The following is a 25,986-nucleotide window of genomic DNA, read 5'->3' as shown; positions in this document are numbered from 1 at the left end:
TTCTTTTTGGCTGTATAGATAAATAAAAGACACAAACAAAGATATTTAACATTATAGCTAAATAATGTTAAAGGGACACTGTACCCAAAAATTTTCTTTCGTGATTCAGATTGAGCATGCAATTTTAAGCAACTTTCTAATTTACTCCTATTATCAAATTTTCTTCGTTCTCTTGCTATCATTATTTGAAAAATAAGGCATCTAAGCTTTTTTTTGGTTTCAGTACTCTGGACAGCAATTTTTTATTGGTGGATGAATTTATCCACCAATCAGCAAGGACAACCCAGGTTGTTCACCAAAAATGGGCCGGCATCTAAACTTACATTCTTGCATTTCAAATAAAGATACCAAGAGAATGAAGAAAATTTGATAATAGGAGTAAATTAGAAAGTTGCTTAAAATTTCATGCTCAATCTGAATCACGAAAGAAATTTTTTGGGTACAGTGTCCCTTTAACTATGTTTATATTTCCTACATAATACCAGACAGAAACTATATTGCCAGCATTTTAAAAAATAAAAATAAATATACCCTAAAGGGAGAGCAGTAGGTTTCAGGTATACTGACAATTAAATGTTTTTTTTCACTTCTACAATACATTTGTTAACTAATTAGAGAGGTTTGTATGGTGTATAGTTTATTAATATTTCTAAGATGCACTTTGCCACAGATTCAACATACTATGCCAGATAATAAGTAATTATCTTTATTTTCTCCATAAACTCTTTTATACTCAAGACACCTTCATAAATAACATTAAAATAATTTCAATTTAACTTTATATATCCACATATCAATAGAAGCTGAAATAATGTATAAAGACAAGCAACAACAACAACAATGCCGTCATTTAATTTTAAAATATATATCTTTTCAGATTGGTATTTTATGCAAGTAAAGGACAAAATAATTGAAATGTCATCACTTTAACACTTAAAGTACATCCATAACCTACCATTCATACACTTTGATTTATTATGTTCTAATGGGATGGAAAAAGTATCCAATCAGTATTTTCATAGTAAACAGTAAAAACACAAGTATAGTTCATGTATGTAATAGCATTTTATAGTTAAAAAGGGATTATTTAATCATATTGAATATTTAGAATTCTCACATTATTTAGCACACAACACAAATATACACAAGAGCAACTGAAAGAAGCTTCACATCTCTTCTTTCTGGGTGTTAAGTCGCTTCAGTTTCAGCAGTTTAATAGTTTCTATATAGAGCACTCCTGAAATAAAATAATCAAGACATTAGGTAGCTATTTTGCAATCATTTTTTCTTAACATCAATAAAAACCAAACACATAAAATGACAGAGAGGAGTGCTGCAGATTTTGCTATCTATCTATCTATCTATCTATCTATCTATCTATCTATCTATCTATCTATCTATCTATCTATCTATCTATCTATCTATCTATCTATCTATCTATCGTATCTATCTATCTATCTATCTATCTATCTATCTATCTATCTATCTATCTATCTATCTATCTATCTATCTATCGATCATGTCTATCTATCTATCTATCTATCTATCTATCTATCTATCTATCTATCTATCTATTTTATCTATCTTAACTATCATATCTACAGTATCTACACTATCTCTCTCTATCTATCTATCTATCTATCTATCTATCTATCTATCTATCTACAGTATCTATATTTAATAGCTCATCAGATGTGTTTGCATAGTTAAAGTATATATAATAGGGATGGGTGAAAGTTTCGCAACATTCGGAAAATGAAATAAATTTTAACATTTTAACACATTCATTTGTTCGTTTCGAATTTTAAATGTTTGTACAACATTCTAACATTTGTTTCATGTATTCAAATTATGCAATATTCAAATTCGAAAAATTCAAATTTCTATATATGTAATAGTATTTATAATGCTTTCTTTAAATGTAATATTCGAATTATGCAATATTCGAATTCGAAAAATTTGAATTTATATATTTGTAATAGTATTTCTAATGCCTTCTTTAAATGTAATATTCAAATTATGCAATATTCGAAATAGAAACATACAAATTAATATATTTGTATCTATTATGTATCAATTTACTAAACTTCCTACCACATGAACTATTCAATTTCTGAATAGTTTTTTTAAAATATAATGTTACATTCGAAATTTCAAATGTGGACATTCAATCTAATTATGAACATTCAAATTCAAAAGTGACATTCGAAAACTGCAAATAGAATTCAATTATAGAATTTTTGAGAATATTCGTTCTTGTCAACATTCGATTATGTAAATCGAATTTCTACAATAACATTCGTTCTAACATTCAAATTCGAATATAAACACATTTGCTCATCCGTAATATATAGACAAGATTATTTTTACAAATCACAGAATTTGAATAAACTGAATATGGATTATTTAATTTCTGTCACTGATGTCTATAACTAGCCTGTGATGGGAAACAAAGCAAGATGGTGACTTATACATTATCATAAACCTAGGAAATATGAACAAATAGGTTGCACAATTCAAATTGAAATGTTATGATTTTAGGATGGTCCTAGGAAATAGGACTACAAATCAGGCCTTGCAATGGAAGTATTTTTTATTCTTGTTATTCAAACCATAGTGGAAAACTAAAATAAACTGGGTGAATGGAGATTGTGTTTGTAAACTGTGGGAAAGGGATAACTGTACTCATTAATCAGACTGTATGAGGACCACAGGGAACGTTACATGGGCATGTTGCCCATTCCTGATGTATGCACTGTCGTTATTGGGTACTCCTAAGTATTATCCAGTAAGACATCATACTAGTGGAGCTGTTTCAAGAACATGTTGGTAAAAAGAAGAGTGTGTAATAAGTAAATTAATTTGTGCATAATTTGGCATTGCAAAAACACTAGCGCCTAGATTACGAGTTTGGCATTAGCCTTAAAAAGCAGCATTGAGAAGTCCCAACGCTGCTTTTTTCCTAACGCTGATATTAGGAGTCTGACAGGTACAGTCTCACCGCTCACTTTTCTTCCGCGACTTGAGGCTACCGCAAATCCCGTTACGTCAATTGCGTATCCTATCTTTTTAATGGGATTTTCCTAACGCTGGTATTACGAGTCTTGGAAGAAGTGAGCGGTAGACCCTCTCCTGTTAAGACTCCTACCACATTTAAAAGTCAGTAGTTAAGAGTTTTATGGGCTAACGCCAGAACATAAAACTCTCAACTAAAGTGCTACAAAGTACACTAACACCCATAAACTATCTATTAACCCCTAAACCAAGCCCCCCCACATTGCAAACACTAAAATAAAAGTTTTTAACCCCTAATCTGCCAACGCCACCTACATTATACCTATGAACCACTAATCTGCTGCCCCTAACATCGCAGACACATACATTATATTTATTAACCCCTAATCTGCCGCCCCCAATGTCGCCGCCACCTACCTGCAATTATTAACCCCTAATCTGCCGACCGGACATCGCCGCCACTTTAATAAATGTATTAACCCCTAAACCGCCGCACTCCCGCCTCGCAAACACTAGTTAAATTTTACTAACCCCTAATCTGCCCCCCCAAAGTCGCTGACACCTACCTACATTTAACCCCTAATCTTCCGACCCCAATGTTACTATAATAAATTTATTAATCCCTAACCCTAAGTCTAATCCTAAATCTAACCCACCCCCTAATTTAAATATAATTTAAATTAAACGAAATTAATTTAACATAATTAAATAAATTAATCCTATTTAAAACTAAATACTTAAGTGAAAGTAAAGTCAAACAGACAGTTCGCTACCACTTAAAAGTATATTAAAAATAAAGTATAGTTTCATTCATCATTTTTTTATAAACATTTTTCACATTTGTAATATACTTATTTATTGTGCCGTCGTCTACCCTCGCTCCTCCACCCGCATTAAAAAAAAATTTTGTTCAATCGTGACGTTATCATCCGTATCTAACGGATTGGGTCCCCCACTGGCGTCTCTTTCGGAATTGAAGACACCCACTTCCTCTATTGCGCATGCGTTAGAGATAAACCTCTATGCCACAAGATTTGCGCGTTCACATCTACCGCATGCGCACTGTGAGCCATAGTTCAATATCGATCGTCAACTGAATCAAAGCTTCTATTTCTGACATTCCGTAATTCTATATTCATAATAATTTATGTATATATACTAACGAGCACAAAATAAGTATTATCATACTTTAATAAGCAACAATAATGTTTATAAAAGAATTTGATATTAATCGCAATTAATTTAATAGAATACTAACTTTTAAATAAGATGTATTATTTCAAATACATGATAGATTAGCGCAAGTGTCATTTATAAGTTCATTCTTTGTAAATATAATTCATTTAATATCTTCATTTATATCAATCTCTATATATATACACGTTTAAATTACTTATATCATTTTTTTTCTTCCTATAATATATAATCCTAAAGATATGAAAATAAATTTGATAAAAATTTTAAAATTTCATTCAGAACTGTTCATAATCTCTAAAGGAAATAAAAATCAATTGATTTATCTCTTAAAACTAAGAATTGCATACGCAAAGTTTCCTTTTTTTATTGTAACATAATTTAGTCTTTTTATATCAGCAATTAATTGATATTTTCTGAAAAGAAAGGTATGTAGAACATAACACAGATTTAAATAAATAATAAATATGTTACCGAAATGAAATGCTGAAAATAAAAGCATTTCTATATTATATTCAACTCATCCTAAAAAGCAATAAAGATTTTGGAATTTTTCTTTTGTTCATATCTTTATATAACTTATCTCTTGTTAAAACTATAAAAAGAAAATCATGAATACAAATTACATTATTTTACATCCATACTAACGAAGTTTTCAACATGAAATGCTGCTAATAACAGTTATTCTATATTATAGTCTAGTCACTCAAAAAATAAATAATTATTTCTACAATCTTTTGAGATTCTTTATTACTTGCCGCTATGCTTCTCAGTCCGATATTACAGAACAGAGTGCACTGCTGAATGACTAAAGTGATTCATTGATATAATGCATCGGAGTGTAGATGGTAGAATTGCGCATGCGCATAGTTCTACAGATCGAGAACGTGCACGCTTAGTTACGCTAACAGCGGTTAGGAGCGCATAACTCATTTACAGAGACAAAGCCGGAAGAATGCGAGGGGGAGGAGGAAGCTGCGAAAAAAGGGTCTGAATAAAGATAAGATTTATTTGAAAGCAATGGTATTATGAAAAAACAAAGTTAGCGACTAGGATGTTGGTCACATTATATGTTAAAAAATGCATTGAACTAAGAAAAACTTTACTTTCACTTTACCGATAAAATAAACCCTAAGTTAGCTACAATATAACTAATAGTTACATTGTAGCTAGCTTATGATTTATATTTATTTTACAGGCAACTTTGTATTTATTTTAACTAGGTAGAATAGTTATTAAATAGTTATTAACTATTTAATAACTACCTAGCTAAAATAAGTACAAAATGACCTGTAAAATAAATCCTAACCTAAGTTACAATTACACCTAACACTACACTATCATTAAACTAATTACCTAAACCACCTACAATTAATAACAATTAAATTAAATAAACTAAATTACTAAAAAAACAAACACTAAATTACAGAGAAAAAAAAAGAATTAAAAGAATTTTAAACTAATTACACCTACCTAATCTAATCCCCCTAATAAAATAAAAAAGCCCCCCAAAATAAAAAAATTCCCTACCCTATACTAAATTACAAATAGCCCTTAAAAGGGCCTTTTGCGGGGCATTGCCCCAAAGTAATCAGCTCTTTTACCTGTAAAAAAAAATACAATACCCCCCCAACATTACAACCCACCACCCACACACCCCTACTCTAAAACCCACCCAATCCCCCCTTAAAAAACCTAACACTAACCCCCTGAAGATCACCCTACCTTGAGCCGTCTTCACCCAGCTGGGCACAAGTGGTCCTCCATACAGCAGAAGTCTTCATCCGGTCCATCTTCAATCCAGCCGACGCGGAGCATCCTCTTCAAACGAAGTCCTAACGAAGAATGAAGGTTCCTTTAAATGACGTCATCCAAGATGGTGTCCCTTGATTTCCGATTGGCTGATAGAATCCTATCAGCCAATCGCAATTAAGGTAGGAAAAATCCTATTGGCTGATGCAATCAGCCAATAGAATTGAGCTTGCATTCTATTGGTTGATTGGAACAGCCAATAGAATGCAAGATCAATCCTATTGGCTAATTGGATCAGCCAATCGGATTGAACTTCAATCCGATTCGCTGATTACATCAGCCAATAGGATTTTTCCTACCTTAATTCCGATTGGCTGATAGGATTCTATCAGCCAATTGGAATTCAAGGGACACCATCTTGGATGACGTCATTTAAAGGAACCTTCATTCTTCGTTAGGACTTCGTTTGAAGAGGATGCTCCTCGTCGGCTGGATTGAAGATGGACCCGCTCCGCTCCGGAAGGATGACGATAGAAGTTGCTGCCTGGATGAAGATTTCTACCGTCTGGAGGAACTCTTCTGCCCCGATCGGATGAAGACTTCTGCCGTATGGAGGACCACTTGTGCCCGGCTGGGTGAAGACGGCTCAAGGTAGGGTGATCTTCAGTGGGTAGTGTTAGGTTTTTTTAAGGGGGGATTGGGTGGGTTTTAGAGTAGGGGTGTGTGGGTGGTGGGTTGTAATGTTGGGGGGGTATTGTATTTTTTTTTTTAAAGGTAAAAGAGCTGATTACTTTGGGGCAATGCCCTGCAAAAGGCCCTTTTAAGGGCTATTTGTAATTTAGTATAGGGTAGGGAATTTTTTTTAATTTGGGGGGCTTTTTTATTTTATATGGGGGATTAGATTAGGTGTAATTAGTTTAAAATTCTTGTAATTCTTTTTTTATTTTCTGTAATTTAGTGTTTTTTCTTTTAGTAATTTAGTTTATTTAATTTAATTGTAATTAATTGTAGGTGGTTTAGGTAATTAGTTTAATGATAGTGTAGTGTTAGGTGTAATTGTAACTTAGGTTAGGATTTATTTTACAGGTAATTTTGTACTTATTTTAGCTAGGTAGTTATTAAATAGTTATTAACTATTTAATAACTATTCTACCTAGTTAAAATACAAAGTTGCCTGTAAAATAAATATAAATCCTAAAATAGCTACAATGTAACTATTAGTTATATTGTAGCTAGCTTGGGGTTTATTTTATCGGTAAGTATTTAGTTTTAAATAGGATTAATTTATTTAATTATGTTAAATTAATTTTGTTTAATTTAAATTATATTTACGTTAGGGGGGGTTAGGGTTAGACTTAGGTTTAGGGGTTAATAAATTTATTATAGTGGCAGCGACGTTGGCGGCGGCAGATTAGGGGTTAATAAATTTAATATAGTTGCGGCGACATTGGGGGGGGGCAGATTAGGGGTTAATAACAATAATGTAGGTGTCGGCGATGTTGGGGGCAGCAGATTAGGGGTTCATAGGGATAATGTAGGTGGCGGCGGTGTCCGGAGCGGCAGATTAGGGGTTAATAATATAATGTAGGTATCAGCGATAGCGGGGGCAGCAGATTAGGGGTTAATAAGTGTAAGATTAGGGGTGTTTAGATTCGGGGTTCATGTTAGGGTGTTAGGTGCAGACGTAAATTTTCTTTCCCCATAGGAAACAATGAGGCTGCGTTAGGAGCTGAACGCTGCTTTTTTGCAGGTGTTAGGTTTGTTTTCAGCCGGCTCAGCCCCATTGTTTCCTATGGGGAAATCGTGCACGAGCACGTTTAGCCAGCTTACCATTACCGTAAGCAACGCTGGTATTGAGGTGAGATGTGGAGCTAAATTCTGCTCTACGCTCACCTTTTTGCGGCTAACGCCAGGTTTAAAAAAACCTGTAATACCAGCGTTGTCTTAAGGTAGCGTTAGAAAAAAAAGGCTTGTTAGCCCTGCAAGCCTTACCGACAAAAACTCGTAATCTAGCCGTAGTTTTTTTTATTTTTATTTTGCTTGGTTTGACAATGATAGTCATCTTTGTGTCATGGTGCACAACAAATTTTGGTTATACAGATGTTTACAGAAACCTCAGTATCTCAACTCAGGATGGTTGTAGCTCCTTGGAACAAAAACAGATCTCTAGATCACATTACAAGGTACAAGTACATATATAAACAGTTGCATATTTGTGATCTATGACTTAGAACTTAAAAGGGACAGGCAACACCAGAATTTTTGTTGTTTAAAAAAGATAGTTAATCTCTTTATTACCCATTTCCCAGTTTTGCATAACCAACACAGTTATAATAATACACGTTTTACCTCTGTGATTACCTTGTATCTAAGCCTCTATAAACTGCCCCCTTATTTCAGTTCTTTTGACAGACTTGCATTTTAGCCAATCGGTGCTGACTCCTAGGTAACTTCACGAGCATGAGCTCAATGTGATCTATATGTCACACATGAACTAACGCCCTCTAGTGGTGAAAAACTGTCAAAATGCATTCAGATTAGAGGGGGCATTCAAGGTCTAAGAAATTAGCATATGAGCCTACCTAGATTTAGATTCAAAGAGAACAAAGCAAAATTGGTTATAAAAGTAAATTGAAAAGTTGTTTAAAATGACATGCCCTATTTGAATCATGAAAGTTTATTTTGAACTTGACTGTCCCTTTAAGTCCTAATGTAATGATGAAAATTGCTGAATGTTCCACTTTTTTGGGGTTGTACCTAGGTAAGCAAAGTGTGCAAACAGAACATTTCAGGTTTGAGGCATCTCTTTTATTAACGGGGACGAGAAAGTGCAATTTTTTAACATTTCCCCTCACTTTCAGGTTGATTATCTTTGGTGGGGGACCAGATAGGAACCTTTTTACAGATATAAGTCCTCTTTGGTAGCATTCTGCTGTAAACATTTTGAGTTTGAGATTCCACTGGTTACAGAGCTAGGATTAATAGAAATCTGGGGAAAAGTCTGCTTTATTCATGTGTTTTGAGAAATGACAAGATATAATATTAGCATAACAAATAATAAAAATGGACATTATTTTACACTAATTATGTTTATGATTGATATACAATAGCTTATGCTTGTAAATGAGCTCTACGATTTTGCTACATTTGATATTGGCAACTGTGAGACATGATCTATTATGTTGGTGCAGGCACAAACATAACATTAGGGCAGGAAGACTTGTCTTTGTATGTCTGGGCATGCCCAAACTTGCAAGTGTATGACCACAGCTTGACAGTGTAATGGCTGCATTCTAGTCTGACATATATGTTTAGAGCTGAAGTGTGTTAGTTTCAAGTGATGCAGGAATAGATTTTATCCAAATATGGAAAATAAGTGTTTACTTGGGTGTTTAACAATTTAACAGTGTCATAAACAGAGCTATGGTGTTGGCTCTTCTGTGATAAAAGCAGTAAGTGACTACTACTCATGGGTTACTGTATTCAAGGGTAGGATGTGATGTTACATCAGTTTGTAAGTACCATGAAAAAAAAATTATATTGAAATATCATCAGCTATTTGGTAACAGTTGTTGTAATCCCTTTAAAATTTAGGACTGAGACTTGAAACCTTCACATTTTAAATTGACCCTAAAAGTTGAATCATTAAATTAGGACTTAAAGGGACAGTCAGCACCAAAATTGTTATTGTTTAAAAAGATGAATAACGCCTTTACTACCCATTCGCCAGCTTTGTACAACCAACATTGTTATATTAACCCTTTGAGTGCTAAGCTGAATTTAATATTTCTCTGTTTTTTACTATTTTCAAAAAAATTTTTTTTAACTTTTTTATTTCCCCCCCAGATCCCCAAGACTTATACCATTGGAAAGGTTAGGCGATTACCTTTCCAATGGTGGGTCTTGGGGGTCTGTAGCTGCTTAGATCCCTGAGATACAGGTTTCTAAGCAGCATGTCCCCTTTCCCTATACTTTGTATTAACTATTTTAAATAAAGTTGCGTGTTTACTTCATCACGTCATTGCGCATGACGTCACCGCCCGTAACGGAAAGCCCCGGCGATGCCTGTCACTATGCAGGCCCGATTGCCGGGGTAGGAGCTGATGGGGCTCCCAGATTGCAGAAAAGATAGTTGAATGTTAATGACGGCTCTGAGCCATCATTAGCACTCAAGGGGTTAATATACTTTATAATATTTAAAGGGACACTGAACCAAAATTTTTTTCTTTCATGATTCAGATAGAGATGACATTTTAAGCAACTTTCTAATTTACTCCTATTATCAATTGTTCTTCGTTCTCTTGCTATCTTTATTTTAAAAGCAGGAATGTAAATCTTAGCTGCCAGCCCATTTTAGGTTCAGCACCATGGGGTAGCGCTTGCTTAATTGGAGGCTTAAATTTACCCACCAATAAGCAAGCATAACCCAGGTTCTCAACCAAAAATGGGCCATCTCCTATGCATCACATTCCTTCTTTTTAAATAAAGATAGCAAAAGAACAAAGAAAATTGATAATAGGAGTAAATTAGAAAGTTGCTTAAAATTGCATGCTGTATCTGAATCATGAAAGAAAAAAATTGGGTTTAGTGTCCCTTTAAACTTTTAAATTTCTGCCTGTTTCTAAGCCACTACCGACAGCCTCTTATCACAGGCTTTTTTTATAAGCTTTTTACAACAGGAGACTGCTAATCCATTTGGGCCATATAGATAACATTGTGCTCTCTCCCGAGAAGTTGTGGCTGACACTGCACTAATTGGCTAAAATGCATGTCAATAGATAATAAATAAATAGCCATGTGATCATGGGGCTGTCAAAAGAGGCTTTGATACAAGGTAATCACAGAGGTTAAAAGTATATTAATATAACCATGTTGGTGATGCAAAACTGTATAAAGAGATGATCTTTTTAAACAATAAAATTTTTGGTGTTGACTGTCCCTTTAAAGGGACACTACACCCAAAAAATGTCTTTTATGATTCAAGTAGAGAATACAATTTTAAACATCATTCCAATTTACTTCTATTATCTAGTTTGCTTCATTATTTAGCTATCCTCTGTTGAAGAAATCGCAATGCACATGGGTGAACCAATCATATGAGGCATATATGTACAGCAACCAATCAGCAGCTACTGAGCATATCTAGATATGCTTTTCAGCACAATATATCAAGAGAATAAAGCAAATTAGATAATAGAAGTAAATTAGAAAGATATTACAAATTGCATGCTCTTTCTAAATCATAAAAGAAAACATTTGGGTTTCATGTCCCTTTAAGTTCTAAGTCTAAAGATTCAGAATGTGCAAAATGTTTATATATAAACATGTACCCTGTAATGTGAGCTAGAGATCAGTTTTTTTTCCAAAAAGCTAAAACAATCCTAAACTGAGATATTGAGGTTTCTGTAAACATTTGTATAACCAAAATTTGTTGTACACCATAAAACAAAAAGATGACTGTTGTGGTTAAACCAAGTAACATAAAAATAATAAAATTGTGGTTTTGCAATACCAAAACTAGAGGTAATCAGTCAAAAAATTAGGAAAACTAAAAATGGTCAAGCAACCTATATTGGACCACTTGAGATTGATTGACCCAATATCCATTATTTATATTTAACATATAATGAAATAAATTATTTATTTTATATTTTACATTTTATTAAAATGAGGAATTATTCAGGTTACTTACAATGCACAACCTACAAGACATATACACTGCAATATTGAATTACCAAGAAGGTTGAACCCATTTCTATTTAATTTATTTGTAGAATACCATTTATTTTCACATATTTCAACAGGTATTACAGTACAACAATTTAACAAAACACACAATAGTGTGGAGATACATTTCACTGTCTATTTCTTCCTGAAATTTTATAGGTACATTTCAACATAAACTGTTCTGGAGACCTTTAATCACATAATAGTTTGTTAAAGGGACAGTCTACACCAGAATTTTTATTGTTTTAAAAGATAGATAATCCCTTTATTACCTCTTCCCTAGTTTTGCATAACCAACACAGTTATATTAATACACTTTCTACATCTGTGATTATCTTGTATCTAAGCCTCTGCAAACTGCCCCCTTATTTCAGCTCTTTTGACAGACTTGCATTTTAGCCAATCGGTGCTGGCTCCTAGGTAGCTCCACGAGTGTGAGCACAGTGTTATCTATATGACACACATGAACTAACACCCTCTAGTGGTAAAAAAAAGTCCAAATGCATTCATATAAGAGGCGGCCTTCAAGGTCTAAGAAATTACCATATGAACCTCCTAGGTTTAGCTTTCAACTCAGAATATCAAGAGAACAAAGCAAATTTTGTGATAAAAGTAAATTGGAAAGTTGTTTAAAATTACATGCCTTATCTGTATCTTGAAAGTTTATTTTGGACTAGCCTGTCCCTTTAAGCACTGTGTATTTAAATACCTTTTAAAGGCAGAGTGCAGTCTTTTGAGGTTTCTGGGGCAATCACTTACCTAAAAAAACAGCCTAATAGACAATCTGTGTTTCTGTATAATAGTTACTTTGAAATATCTTGACATTTAGGACTAGATTAAAAGTGGATAGCACGGAGAAGGATATTTTTTATAAATTAAACAATTCTGACTTGTTTGAACTTGTTTGGGCAGACTGGAAGGAACAATACGACACAGACTGGAAACCCAACACAACTACCCACAACGTTTAACTATTGATTGCGCCCTCATATACATTAATGACTAACACAATGGGATACCGCTTGACCCCCTCACTTCTTCATTCCCCCCTCCTCCCCTCTCTCCCTCCCAGTCCCCCGTCCCCTTACCTTCCATCATTATAAGTACACGTGATTTCATGAGGGCATGAAAGCCCTCTCATATTTTCATATTACCTTTAAGTTCCATCATCCTATATCTAATAAACCATACTCAAGTTTTTTAAATGAGACCTTGAAGAGCTCTTTAAGATCTCTAACAATTCCCCTCTATTATCGAGATACAAGAGAGATGCCTGGTTCTAATTGGCTGATTCATTTTCAGGTTGCCAAGTTTTTTCACTGTTCTACCCAAACCTGTTAGCATCTAGGTATTTCAATAATGTTAGCATATATATGATGCTGTAATATAATGGAAACTGTCATTCTATGCCTGTATTTTTCATTTAAAAACTCCAATAAAAATATATTAAAAAAAAAAAAAAAAAAAGTGGATAGCGCGATCTAAGAGCTCTGGTTAAAGGGACATTATAAACTAATTTTTTCTTTGCATAAATGTTTTGTAGATGATCTATTTATATAGCTCATGAAGTTTTTTTTTCTTCAAATGTATAGTTTTGCTTATTTTTAAATAACATTGCTCTGATTTTCAGACTCCTAACCAAGCCCCAAAGTTTTAGGAGAATACCGACAGATATCTACTCCAGCTTGCTCCTGTTTGTGTAAAGGGTCTTTTCATATGCAAAAGAAGGGGGAGGGGGGGAGTGTCTTATTTACCACTTGCAGTGGGCTTTCCAACTACCTTTTCAACAGAGCTAAACTGAGAGCTTCTAAGTAAGTTTTTAAACAGTTTTATACTGAATTTTTATATCAGTCTCTGTGCATCTTATTCTTTATAGTAGTGTCTATTACATGCAGTTATATGAAAATTGGTGTATACTGTCCCTTTAACTGTTCCACAAAACACGCCACAAATAAATTTTAAAGTACAGTTACACTCACAATAACACTGTATAATAAAAAATTATTTTAAAACATCACATAAAAAAGTTATAAGTGCTCAAAGATATGAGGTCTCAGGTGTTAGTAAAAAAAAAAAGGCATGCAAAGGGCTGTAACGTAAATATACATACATATTATTTTATATATGTTCATAAGTGTGTAAATATGTATTTATATGTGTATATATATATGCATTTACAGACATATATACACATATAACACATAAATAAATATGTATACATATATAGACATATATATATATATATAAGTACATTGGACCCCTTTGCAGTCAAATAGATGAAAACATGTAAAACATACAGTATATACATTATTTTTTTTTGGTGTGTGTGAAGAACATTGGAATGTGAAATATTCATATTTCATGTCGGGTTAGCGCACTTACCCGACAATGCAATCGGGTTTGCCCACGAGTAAGATTGTTAGTTTTCCCCCCACTTTTCCGCTCCATTAACACAGCTGAAGTTCGTCTTTATTCGAGCGTCAGGTTAGCGCCTAAGTGAAACTGTATTACTTTTAACTTTTAATACACGCTCAACATAACGTGCAAAAAAACCTGAAGTCTAGCAGGGATAATGTGCGAGAGGAAAACTACCGATCCACTCTTAGGGGCCGATTTATTAAGCAGCAGATGCTGCTTATTCCGCACAAGCCTTCCGGCTGGCCAGAAACAGGAGTTAAAAAGCAGCGGTCTTAAGACCGCTGCTCCTTAAATCATCCGCCCTTAGTGTCTTACATTTATTTGTTTGTCACATCACCATATGTTCTTGCCTATTAGCCACTTTTATTTACCTTTCTAGTGTTCTTTCAGGTGATTTGGAGCGACGTTCAGGAGATCGCAATCTACGTTCAGGTGAAATACCAGAAGGACTCACAGAATTCCTAAAGCTAGAGCTTGGCTGGTAGGAATAATTCTGACGTCGAAGCTCTTTAACAGCACGTTCTCTAAAGGAAAAATAAATATTTCTCAAAATGTAATAAATGTCATTATTTAAAGTTTACTTCTATAATTTGCTAAAAATAAAAACAATATTAAAATGGTGTTGATAATAATAAGCTTTATTACAATATATATTAATCTTATATCTACTAATGGAACATAATGATTTTCAATAGTACTATTTAATGTTAAATGGAACTACAATAGTTGGGAACTAGATATTGTCATATAGAAAACTACTGGCTATTTTCCCTTTAGTAATAAAGACAGTTTAGTATTTTAGCATTAGGTTTATACGTTATCTAATAATTACTACATTGAACAGAGATATTATTTTTAATGTGGACTGTAATACATATTAAACTCTTAAGGACATATGACGGAATTTTTCCGTCATAAAACAATTGAGCAAACTGAAAGCTGTGTCCTTAAAGGGTTAAAATAATTAATATGAAATATACCTACTGTAAAATACCTGTATAATTGTGATTGCTCTGTATTCACTCATTAAGGCCTATGTTACAAGTGAAATGCAAAAATATTAGTGCTATTGTGCGTTAACATTGCTCAAGCGCAATCAATAGTGCTTCTATTTTTATGCTTATATTACAAGTTATTTTTTTATTGCTTGAGTGATAGTCTAGAGTGCACTAACATCTGCAATGTCGGCTAGCACAAGTGTGCTAAATCCCAACATAATAGAAATTTATGGAGGTGTACAGTTTAATTAATTTTGGATATTGCTTAAAAGGACAGTAAAGTCAAAATTAAGCGTCCATTGATTGGATAGAAACTGAAATTTTAAACAACTTTCTAATTTACTTCTATTATCAATTTTGCCTAGTTCTCTTGGTCCTTTGTTAAAGAGCAATCCTACGTCTGGAGTGTGCACGTGTATTAAGCCATTTGGCAGCAGTGCTTGCAACATTGTTTATAGCAATGTTATACATTAGTTGCAAATACTGCTGCCACAGACTGTTATAGACACGTGCACACTCCTAAGCTCCTATCAGCCTACCAAGATTTACTCTTCAACAAAGAATACTAAGATTACAAAGCAAATGTGATAATAGAAGAAAATTGGAAAGTTGCTTAAAATTGCATGCTCTATCTGAATCATGAAAGTTTAATTTCAAATTTACTGTCCTTTTAAACGATAAGCTGATAGTGAGCTAAGATGAGGGTTTACTTAGCTGATGATGAGCTAAGCTGAGGGTGTACTAAGTTAATGGTGATCAAAGCTTAGGGTGTACTAAGCTGAGGTTGTACTACCCCGATGTTGACCTAAGCTGAGGGTGTACTTAGCTGATGGTGAGCTAAGATGAGGGTACACTAAGCTGATGGTGAGCTAAGCTGAGGGTGTAGTAAGCTGAGGGTGGGCTAAGCTGAGGGTGTAATAAACTGAAGGTGAGCTAAACTGAGGGTGTACTAAGCTGACAGTGAGCTAAGCTGAGTGTGTACTAAACTAATGGTGTACTAAGCGGATAGTGAGCTAAGCTGAAGGTGTACTAAACTGATGATGAGCTAAGCTGAGGGTGTACTAAACTGATGGTAAGCTAAACTGAGGGTGTACTAAGCTGATAGTGAGCTAAGCTGAGGGTTTACTAAACTGATGGTGAGCTAAGCTGATGGTGATCTAAGCTGAGGGTGTACTAAGCTGATGGTGAGCTAAGCTGATGGTGATCTAAGCTGAGGGTGTACTAAGCTGATGGTGATCTAAAATGAGGGTGTACTAAGCTGATAGTAAGCTATGCTGAGGGTTTACTAAGCTTATGGTGAGCTATGCTGGGGGTTTACTAAACTGATGGCGAGCTATGCTGGGGGTTTTCTAAACTGATGGCGAGCTAAGCTGAGGGTGTACTAAGCTGATGGTGAGTTAAAATGAGAGTGTACTAAGCTGATAGTAAGCTATGCTGAGGGTTTACTAAGCTTATGGCGAGCTAAGCTGATGGTGATCTAAGCTGATGGTGTACTAAGCTGATGGCGAGCTAAAATGAGGGTGTACTAAGCTGATAGTAAGCTATGCTGAGGGTTTACTAAGCTGATGGCGAGCTAAGCTGATGGTGAGCTAAACTGAAGATGAGCTAAGTTGAGGGTGTACTAAGCTGATAGTGAGCTAAAATGAGGGTGTACTAAGCATATGGTGAGCTAAGCTGAGGGTGTACTAAGCTGATGTTGAGCTAAACTGAGGGTGTACTAAACTGATGGTGAGCTAAGCTGAAGTTGTACTAAGCTGATGGTGAGCTAAAATGAGGGTGTACTAAGCTGATGATGAGCTAAAATGAGGGCGTACTATGCTGATGGTGAGCTAAAATGAGGGTGTACTAAGCTGATGGTGAGCTAAGCTGAAGGTGTACTAAACTAATGGTGGGCTAAGCTGAGGGTGTACTAAGCTGATGGTGAGTTAAAATGAGGGTGTACTAAGCTGATGGTGAGCTAAGCTGATGATGTACTAAACTGATGGTGATCTAAGATGAGGGTGTACTAAGCTGATGGTGAGCTAAAATGAGGGTGTACTAAGCTGATAGTAAGCTATGCTGAGGGTTTACTAAGCTGATGGTGAGCTAAACTGATGGTGAGATAAGTTGAGGGTGTACTAAGTTGATAGTGAGCTAAAATGAGGGTGTACTAAGCTGATGGTGAACTAAGCTGAGGGTGTACTAAGCTGATGGTGAGCTAAGCTGAGGTGTACTAAGTTAATGGTGATCAAAACTGAGGGTGTACTAAGCTGATGTTGAGCTAAACTGAGGGTGTATTAAACTGATGGTGAGCTAAGCTGAAGTTGTACTAAGCTGATGGTGAGCTAAAATGAGGGTGTACTAAGCTGATGGTGAGCTAAAATGAGGGTGTACTAAGCTGATGATGAGCTAAAATAAGCGTGTACTAAACTAATGGTGGGCTAAGCTGAGGGTGTACTAAGCTGATGGTAAACTAGGCTGAGGGTTTACTAAGCTGATAGTGAGCTAAACTGAGGGTGTACTAAGCTGATAGTGAGCTAAGCTGAGGGTGTACTAAACTGATGGTGAGCTAAGCTGATAGTGAGCTAAGATGAGGGTGTACTAAACTGATGGTGAGCTAAGCTGAGGGTGTACTAAGCTGATAGTGATCTAAGCTGAAGGTGTACTAAACTAATGGTAAGCTAAGGTAAGGGTGTACTAAACCGATGATGAGCTAAGCTGAGGGTGTACTAAACTGATTGTAAGCTAAGCCGAGGGTGTACTAAACTGATGATGAGCTAAGCTGAGGGTATACTTAACTAATGGTAAGCTAAGCTGAGGGTGTACTAAACTAACGATGAGATAATATGAGTGTGTACTAAACTGATGGTAAGCTAAGCTGAGGATGTACTAAGCTGATGGTGAGCTAAACTGATGGTGAGCTAAAATGAGGGTGTACTAATCTGATGGTGAGCTAAAATGAGGGTGTACTAAGCTGATGGTGAGCTAAGCTGAGGGTGTACTAAGCTGATGGTGAGCTAAGCTGAGGTGTACTAAGTTAATGGTGATCAAAGCTGAGGGTGTACTAAGCTGATGGTGAGCTAAGCTGAGGGTGTATTAAACTGATGGTGAGCTAAGCTGAGGGTGTACTAAACTGATGGTGAGCTAAGCTGAGGGTGTACTAAACTGGTGGTAAGCTAAAATGAGGGTGTACTAAGCTGATAATGAGCTAAAATGAGGGTGTACTAACCTGATGGCAAGCTAAAATGAGGGTGTACTAAGCTGATGATGAGCTAAAATGAGGGTGTACTAACCTGATGGCGAGCTAAAATGAGGGTGTACTAAGCTGATGGTGAACTAAGCTGAAGGTGTACAAAACTAATGGTGAGATAAACTGTGTGTGTACTAAACTGATGGTTAGCGAGAATGAGGGTGTACTAAGCTGATGGTAAACTAAGCTGAGGGTGTACTAAGCTGATAGTGAGCTAAGCTGAGGGTGTACTAAGCTGATATTGAGCTAAGCTGAAGGCGTACTAAACTGTTAGTGATCTAAGATGAAGGTGTACTAAACTGATTGTAAGATAAGCTGAGGGTGTACTAAACTGATGGTGAGCTAAGCTGAGGATGTACTAAGTTGATAGTGAGCTAAGCTAAGTGTGTACTAAACTGATGGTGTACTAAGCTGATAGTGAGATAAGCTGTTGGTGTACTAAATTGATGGTAAGCTAAGCTGAGGGTGTACTAAGCTGATAGTGAGCTAAGATGAGGGTATACTAAACTGATAGTGATCTAAGATGAAGGTGTAATAAACTGATGGTAAGCTAAGCTGAGGGTGTAGTAAACTGATAGTGAGCTAAGCTGATAGTGGGCTAAGCTGAGGGTGTAATAAACTGATGGTGAGCTAAGCTGAGGGTGTACTAAGCTGATAGTGAGCTAAGCTGAGTGTGTACTAAACTAATGGTGTACTAAGCTGATAGTGAGCTAAGCTGAAGGTGTACTAAACTGATGATGAGCTAAGCTGAGGGTGTACTAAACTGATGGTAAGCTAAACTGAGGGTGTACTAAGCTGATAGTGAGCTAAGCTGAGGGTGTACTAAACTGATGGTAAGCTAAGCTGAGGGTGTACTAAGCTGATAGTAAGCTAAGCTGAGTGTGTACTAAACTAATGGTGTACTAAACTGATGGTAAGCTAAGCCGAGGGTGTACTAAGCTGATAGTGAGCTAAGCTGAGGGTGTACTAAACTGATGGTAAGCTAAGCCGAGGGTGTACTAAGCTGATAGTGAGCTAAGCTGAGTGTGTACTAAACTAATGGTGTACTAAACTGATGGTAAGCTAAGCTGAGGGTGTACTAAGCTGATAGTGAGCTAAGCTGAGGGTGTACTAAACTGATGGTAAGCTAAGCTGAGGGTGTACTAAGCTGATAGTGAGCTAATCTGAGGGTGTACTAAACTGATGGTAAACTAAGCTGAGGGTGTACTAAGCTGATAGAGAACTAAGCTGAAGGTGAACTACCCCAGTGGCGAGCAAGCAGAGTACATCATGTAGTTCTTTGCTATACTATTAATAATAATGGTTTATATTAAAGGGACAGTCTACACTTTAGTCATCTTAAAGTCTTACCTTAGATTAAGCTACAAATAGCCTCCTGCACCCTTTCTATATCATGCAGCAGGAATGGTAAATAAGTTATTTTAAAATGAAGATTGTTTCTGGCTAGTTTAAAATGGCTGCCAAGCTCCACCCACTAATGACATCATGATCTGGGCTGCATCTAGACACTGTGCTGAATAGCATTGACAGACTGGTGAATCCAACTAGTGAGCTTTTTGTGATTGAATGCCATATGCAGCCCAGATCATGTCGTCATCAGTGGGCGGAGCTTGGCAGCCATTTCAAAGTAGCCAGAAACAATATTCATTTTAAAATAACTTTTTTATCATTCCTGCTGCATGATATAGAAAAGGTGCAGGAGGCTATTTGCAGCTTAATTTAAGGTAAGACTTTAAGATGACCAAGGTGTAGACTGTACTTTTAAGTCTAAAAAAGGAGAAATTATTCAATGGTATTAAATTGCGCTTGAGCGGAACACACAGACTTGCTTCCTTATCTTATATTTGTCTGGAAAACCAAAGCTCAATACTTAGAGAGAACAATGGTAAATTATCATTACTTAACTTTCTTGCATCCCACTGGGAGTGTAATTTCTTCTGCTTGCTGTGTTTACTTAGGCTATTCAATAGCATAGACTCCAGTATAGAAACTTTCAGTATTGGTGGGGATACCACAGGCTAAATCAGCTATTTCAAATGCTGAAATAGGAGTAAAGGAGCTACTTATACACTCTAGCAGGTAAAATGAATTATTGGGAATAATTTAAAGGGGAGAACATTTTTGGGTGAACTGTCCCTTGAATTCATCACTAACAATGCTCCTTATTCTATACATTAAATGTAAATGCACTAAAAAAGTTTTTGCCTACTTCCTCTGGTTAAAACCTTCACCTATCCACTTGTTACACAGATTGTGTGTTATTCTTAGCACAAGAGCAAGTACAAGAGATCGCACCCTGCGCTATTGATTGTTTAATATAGTCATGCATGTTTCACTTCTGTATACACCAACCTATCAACCTGTTCAATGATGCTTTAGATTGCAAATTCAGTATAAAACAGCAATCTGATACACCTACACTTGCCTTTCAAAGCGCTCTGTTGAAAGTTGTCTCCTTGTGATTTCGAGCTCAGTATCCTGCTGGGTTATCTTGCTTTTTAGCTGGGCTGTTTCTCTACTCTGATTTCCACTGGTATTGAATAAAAAGAAAAAGCAAAACATTATCTGCAATAAACTGAATCCATTAGTATTGTTAACAAGCTTGTAGCCAAATCTCCTTGTTTTGCAGTGCCTACATAGGAAGCAAGTGCTACCCACATGGCATATATACAACAATAATAATGTGAGAGAGTGAAAAAATAACTTTCTATAGCAATGACATATTAATGTGAGATAACAAGAATAGATCACAATATACATTACATTAAGAGTTTATTCACTATCACAGGCAACATATTAGCACAGCTGTTTCCAATAACAAGCTAAGACAAGAAAACAAAAAAAGTGCGTAGGTAGCTAGAAGTGAATACAAGTAAAATATATCAATATCTCATGTTTCATTTTGTCCATTGTAAAAGTTGATAGTTAAGTTTTGAGGTCCTCTACTAGCTGCTACTTTCCATAGAACCTCAATACTTGGAAATCAGCTCACATGGAGTTTGAGGTTTGGCGTCTTTCCTTTTTGTAAAGATAGTACATTTTGTTGAATATTTTCTAGAGTATGTATTATTATCACCATTTATTTGTAAAGCAACACCAAATTCCATAGCCCTGGAGTACCAATCCATTTTGTTTAAAATCCTAATTTGATATGGATACACACTCCCAGGTAATTTCCTGACTTGACTCCTTTAATAACCTACTAACTGGCCTCCCCCCCCCCACATTCAAGCCGTCCTAAATACCTCTGCCAGACTAATCCACCTTTCCCTGCACTCTGTATCTGCTGCACCACTCTGCATGTCCCTTCACTGGCTCCCCATTCACAGAATTAAATTCAAAATTCTCACCCTGACCTACAAAGCCCTTACCAATGCTGCTCCCCGTAGGCCCCTACCTGTCATCACTAGTCAACAAATATAGTCCAGGAGCCCCCTAAGGTCCAGCAATGACCTGCTCCTTGCATCTTCTACCACCACTTCCTCCCATGCTGCACTGCAGGATTTCTCTTGTTCAGCACCAACCCACTGGAACGTACTTCCTTGCGCTTTCTGACTTTCGCCTAATCTGTCCTTTAAACACTCTCTAAAGACATTTTTGTTCAAGGAAGCCTACCACCCAACTCAGTAACAAATGAATTCCACTTATCTAATAATTGCCCTTAAATAACTCTGTATTAACATCATTCTCACCCTTGCAGTCCTCACCTCCTGTTTCTCACCCTTCTACCCTTATTGATTGTAAGTTCCACAGGAATAGATCCCTCAATTCCTCTTGTATTTGTTTGTCAAAATATTGTATCATTGTTGTACTTTTATCTTTTGTACCCATGGAAAGCACTGCATGATTTATTGGAGCTTTTTAAATAAAGTATAATAATAATAATAACAACCTGTCTATCTTAGACGACATTTATACATATTGTTCTCCCTTAAATGTAATTTATAGCATATTAACCATATAAAGATCTGTAACATCTCTGGTTATAACGTTTAGCTTACAGTTTGCTTTCTGCCAGGGCCAGTTTCTCTTCGAGCATATGCAGCTCTGCTTCAAGAGTGTTGGTTTTCACTTGCAAGTGATACTCATTATCTTGACTGGTTGCAGCCATCACCTCTAGATTTTTTATGGAGACTCTTTCACTTGCCAGCTGCTTCCTAAGAAGTTCTACTTCTGAGTGAGAAGATTCTAGTTCATTGTGCAGCTGCAAGTAATACCAGAAAGCTGTGTCATTTGTAGGCTTAAAACTTTTTGGTACAAGGTAAAATATAGACAATTAATGCATAAAATAGATTAAATAAACCTAATTATTTGTAAAACTTTATGCCATCATGTCTTACATAATATGTAAATGAATGCTGCTTCCTTGTCTTTCTGTGTAATTCCTATAATGGCTCATCATTCACAGGAGATTATACTAATTATTGAATGATACACTTATAGAGTAATGGTGCTAAATATTCTATAATCAATATGAAATTATAGCATTCTAAGATGTTGAATTTGCTTTACCTGAACAATTTGATGTAAAAGCTCTTTAAATTTAAATTTATACAGCAAAATCAGCTGTGTTCTTCCTGCTAAAGCTCATTGGCTAACAGATACTTCCTACTAATGCTCATTGGCTGATAGGTACTTCCTGCAAATGATTAATTGAATTACTCATGTTAATTGAATCATCAAGAAAAGGGGATTCTTACTACTATCTTATAATTTATTATTTAATTTTAAAATAATGAGAATGCAATAAAATAATAAGTATTATAAGTAACTATAACTAATATTTGTTCTAGTATTTTTTTAAGTATACCCTTTCAATGTCTTGGATCCTGGTGCTTAACTGTCGATTTGCTGCTTCTTTGGTGGAGTCTAGTTTAATACAAAGCTCCTTTGTAGATGCCAACTCACTGAGAACAGACACCTTCTCAGCTTTGATTTGCCGCAACTCTTCTTCCAAGTTTGAAATAGACTTTGTCATCAAAGAGATCTGTGACTTAAAGGACTGTCCAGCAGTTAAATGCTGGGAAAATTAAAAAAAAATTAATCTCAATCGCCCAAGAATTTTTGTTTAATTATATATTCCTTGATTAACCAAGTGAGATAAATACATACTATAACATGTCATTTAAATCACCAATTAATTTTGTGTGCAAGAATAACTGTATAAGGAAAAATCACTGGGACAGTCTACTCCAAAATGTTTATAGTTTAAATAGATAACGCCTTTGCTACCCATTCCCCAGCTTTGCACAACCAACATTGTTATATTAATATACTTTATAACCTTTAAAAACATCTATATATCTGCCTGTTTCTAAGCCCTTGCAGGCTGTCTTTATCTCAGGCCATTTTTTTATGGCTTTTCACCGCAAGACACTGCTCATTCATGTGTGCCATATAGATAACATTGTGCTCACTCGCGTGGAGTTATTCATAAATCTGCACAAACTGTCTAAAATGCAAGTCTGTAAATAGAAATGAGATAAGGGGAATTCCGCAGATGCTTAGATACAAGGTAATAAGTATATTAATATAACCATGTTCGTTTTGCAAAACTGGGGAATGGGTAATAAAGGGATTATCTATTTTTTTAAACAATAACATCTTTGGAGTAGACTGTCCCTTTAAGTATTAAATCCCTGTCCCATTTCTTGAGGCCATGTCATCGTCATACATAACATACTAACAATACAATACCCACAGTCAGAACACAGCAAAAAAGAGACAAAAAAAAAAGATGTCATCTGGAAATTCTATCCTGGCCTGTGACGTTTACATCATAATGAGAAGTGTATAAACAACGGTATGATCTTTGTTTGCACAATGTGCAGATAATACTGTCATCTAATATAGCAACTGTAAAGTTTGTAGAATTTAACCTCTTAATGACATGGATATATCCTGTACATTGTGTGTCCTTAAAGGGATAGATTGGTGCATTTCAATTTTAAAGGGACATGAAACGCAACATTTTTCTTTCATGATTCAGATACAAATTTCAACAACTTTCCTATTTGCTTCTATTATCGTTTTTACTTAATTTTCTTGGTATCATTATTGTAGCAATGCACTACAGGGAGCTAGCTGACCACATTGGTAAACCAATAAAAAGTGATATAAATATAAATATATATATATATATATATATATATATATATATATATATATATATATATATATAAAAAGACACCAAACAGCAGTTCGTTTCCAGATTAAAAGCCTACCTAGGTATGCTTTTCAACAAAGGATAGAACAAAACAAATTAGAAAAAAGAAGCAAATTAGAAATTAGTTATGCTCTATCTAAGAGATGAAAGACATTTTTGTGCCTCATTTCCCTTTAAATAGAAGCATTTTTACAATATACTTCCACTGGCAAATGTGGTTCTAGTAACAGTTATTACTGCTTTTCAGCGTCCTATGCACATATGTGGCGAGATTATTTATGTGGCGTAAATTTCAGTGCAGCTGATGAAACCCACATCGCCTTGCACATCAGGTGAATCACCTAAACTGCGTAGTCAAATAATATACTGCCGTAAGTCAGATGAATGAGGTGTGCGCAACTACACATTTCTGGCGTCGCCAGTAACTTACGGCAGTATATCATATTGAGGCTAGTAACAAAAAATAAAAAAATGTTAAAATCATCCATAAAAATCTTACCTGCAAAAAAATAAATAAACCCACACGTCAAAACGCCATTCAAAACCCCTAATCCGCCATCCCCTCCACATCGCAAAAGTATTAACCCCTTATCCGCTATACCTCCACATTGTAATGTTTAAAAAAACGTATTAACCCCTAATCGGCCACCCCCCACATCGCAAAGTATTTAATTACATTATTAACAGACTTCAGCAATGGTGAGTACCGATTTTGGGGTTGGTGTTGGGCTTTTATTATTTTTATGGGCTGCAAAAGAGCTGAATGCCCTTTTAAGGGCAATGCCCATACAAATGCCCTTTTCGAGGCAGTGGGTAGATTAGGTTTTTTTTTTAGTTAGGTTTTTTTGTATTTTGGGGTGTTGGGTGGATGGGGGGTTGTAATGTTAGGGGGTACTTTTTTTAAGGCCAAAAGAGCTGTTTTAACAGGGGTATTAGAATAGGAATAACTTTTTTGTTTAATTTTGGATAATTTTAGGGTTCTTTATTTTGTGTAAGGTGTAGTTTTTTTTAGTAATTTACACCTAGATTACGAGTCTTGCGTTAGCCTTAAAAAGCAGCGTTGAGGGGTCCCAACGCTGCTTTTTAATGCCCGCTGGTATTACGAGTCAGGCAGGAAAGGGTCTACCGCTCTTTTTCCGCAATTTTAGCTTACCGCAAATCCCCTTACGTCAATTGCGCATCCTATCTTTTTAATGGGATTTGCCTAATGCCGTTATTACAATCGCCTGAAAAAGTGAGCGGTAGACCCTCTCCTGTCCAGACTCCTACCGCATATAAAAGTCAGTAGTTAAGAGTTTTATGGGCTAATGCCGTAACATAAAGCTCTTAACTAAAGTGCTACAAAGTACACTAACACCCATAAACTACCTATTAACCCCTAAACCAAGGCCCCCCCACATCGCAAACACTATAATAAAATTATTTAAACCCCTAATCTGCCGACCGGGCATCGCCGCCACTTTAATAAATGTATTAACCCCTAAACC

At 35.6% G+C, this 25,986-nt stretch overlaps 1 protein-coding gene across 1 annotated transcript in view; it reads right to left on the bottom strand.

Moving 5' to 3' along the window:
• TSGA10 (testis specific 10) overlaps nucleotides 1-25,986 on the bottom strand; it is a 159,408-nt gene that overhangs the window by 522 nt on the left and 132,900 nt on the right. Inside the window, exons 16-19 of the mRNA XM_053705457.1 lie at nucleotides 23,144-23,353; nucleotides 22,335-22,537; nucleotides 20,759-20,863; nucleotides 14,478-14,630 (exon numbers count right to left, since the gene is read on the bottom strand). Of these exons, the coding sequence (XP_053561432.1) occupies nucleotides 14,478-14,630; nucleotides 20,759-20,863; nucleotides 22,335-22,537; nucleotides 23,144-23,353 (671 nt within the window). The remainder of the gene's footprint in view (nucleotides 1-14,477; nucleotides 14,631-20,758; nucleotides 20,864-22,334; nucleotides 22,538-23,143; nucleotides 23,354-25,986) is intronic.

This window comes from Bombina bombina, chromosome 3 (genome assembly GCF_027579735.1).
Source record: "Bombina bombina isolate aBomBom1 chromosome 3, aBomBom1.pri, whole genome shotgun sequence".
NCBI lineage: Eukaryota > Metazoa > Chordata > Amphibia > Anura > Bombinatoridae > Bombina > Bombina bombina.
This window is presented reverse-complemented; position numbering and strand designations above follow the sequence as displayed.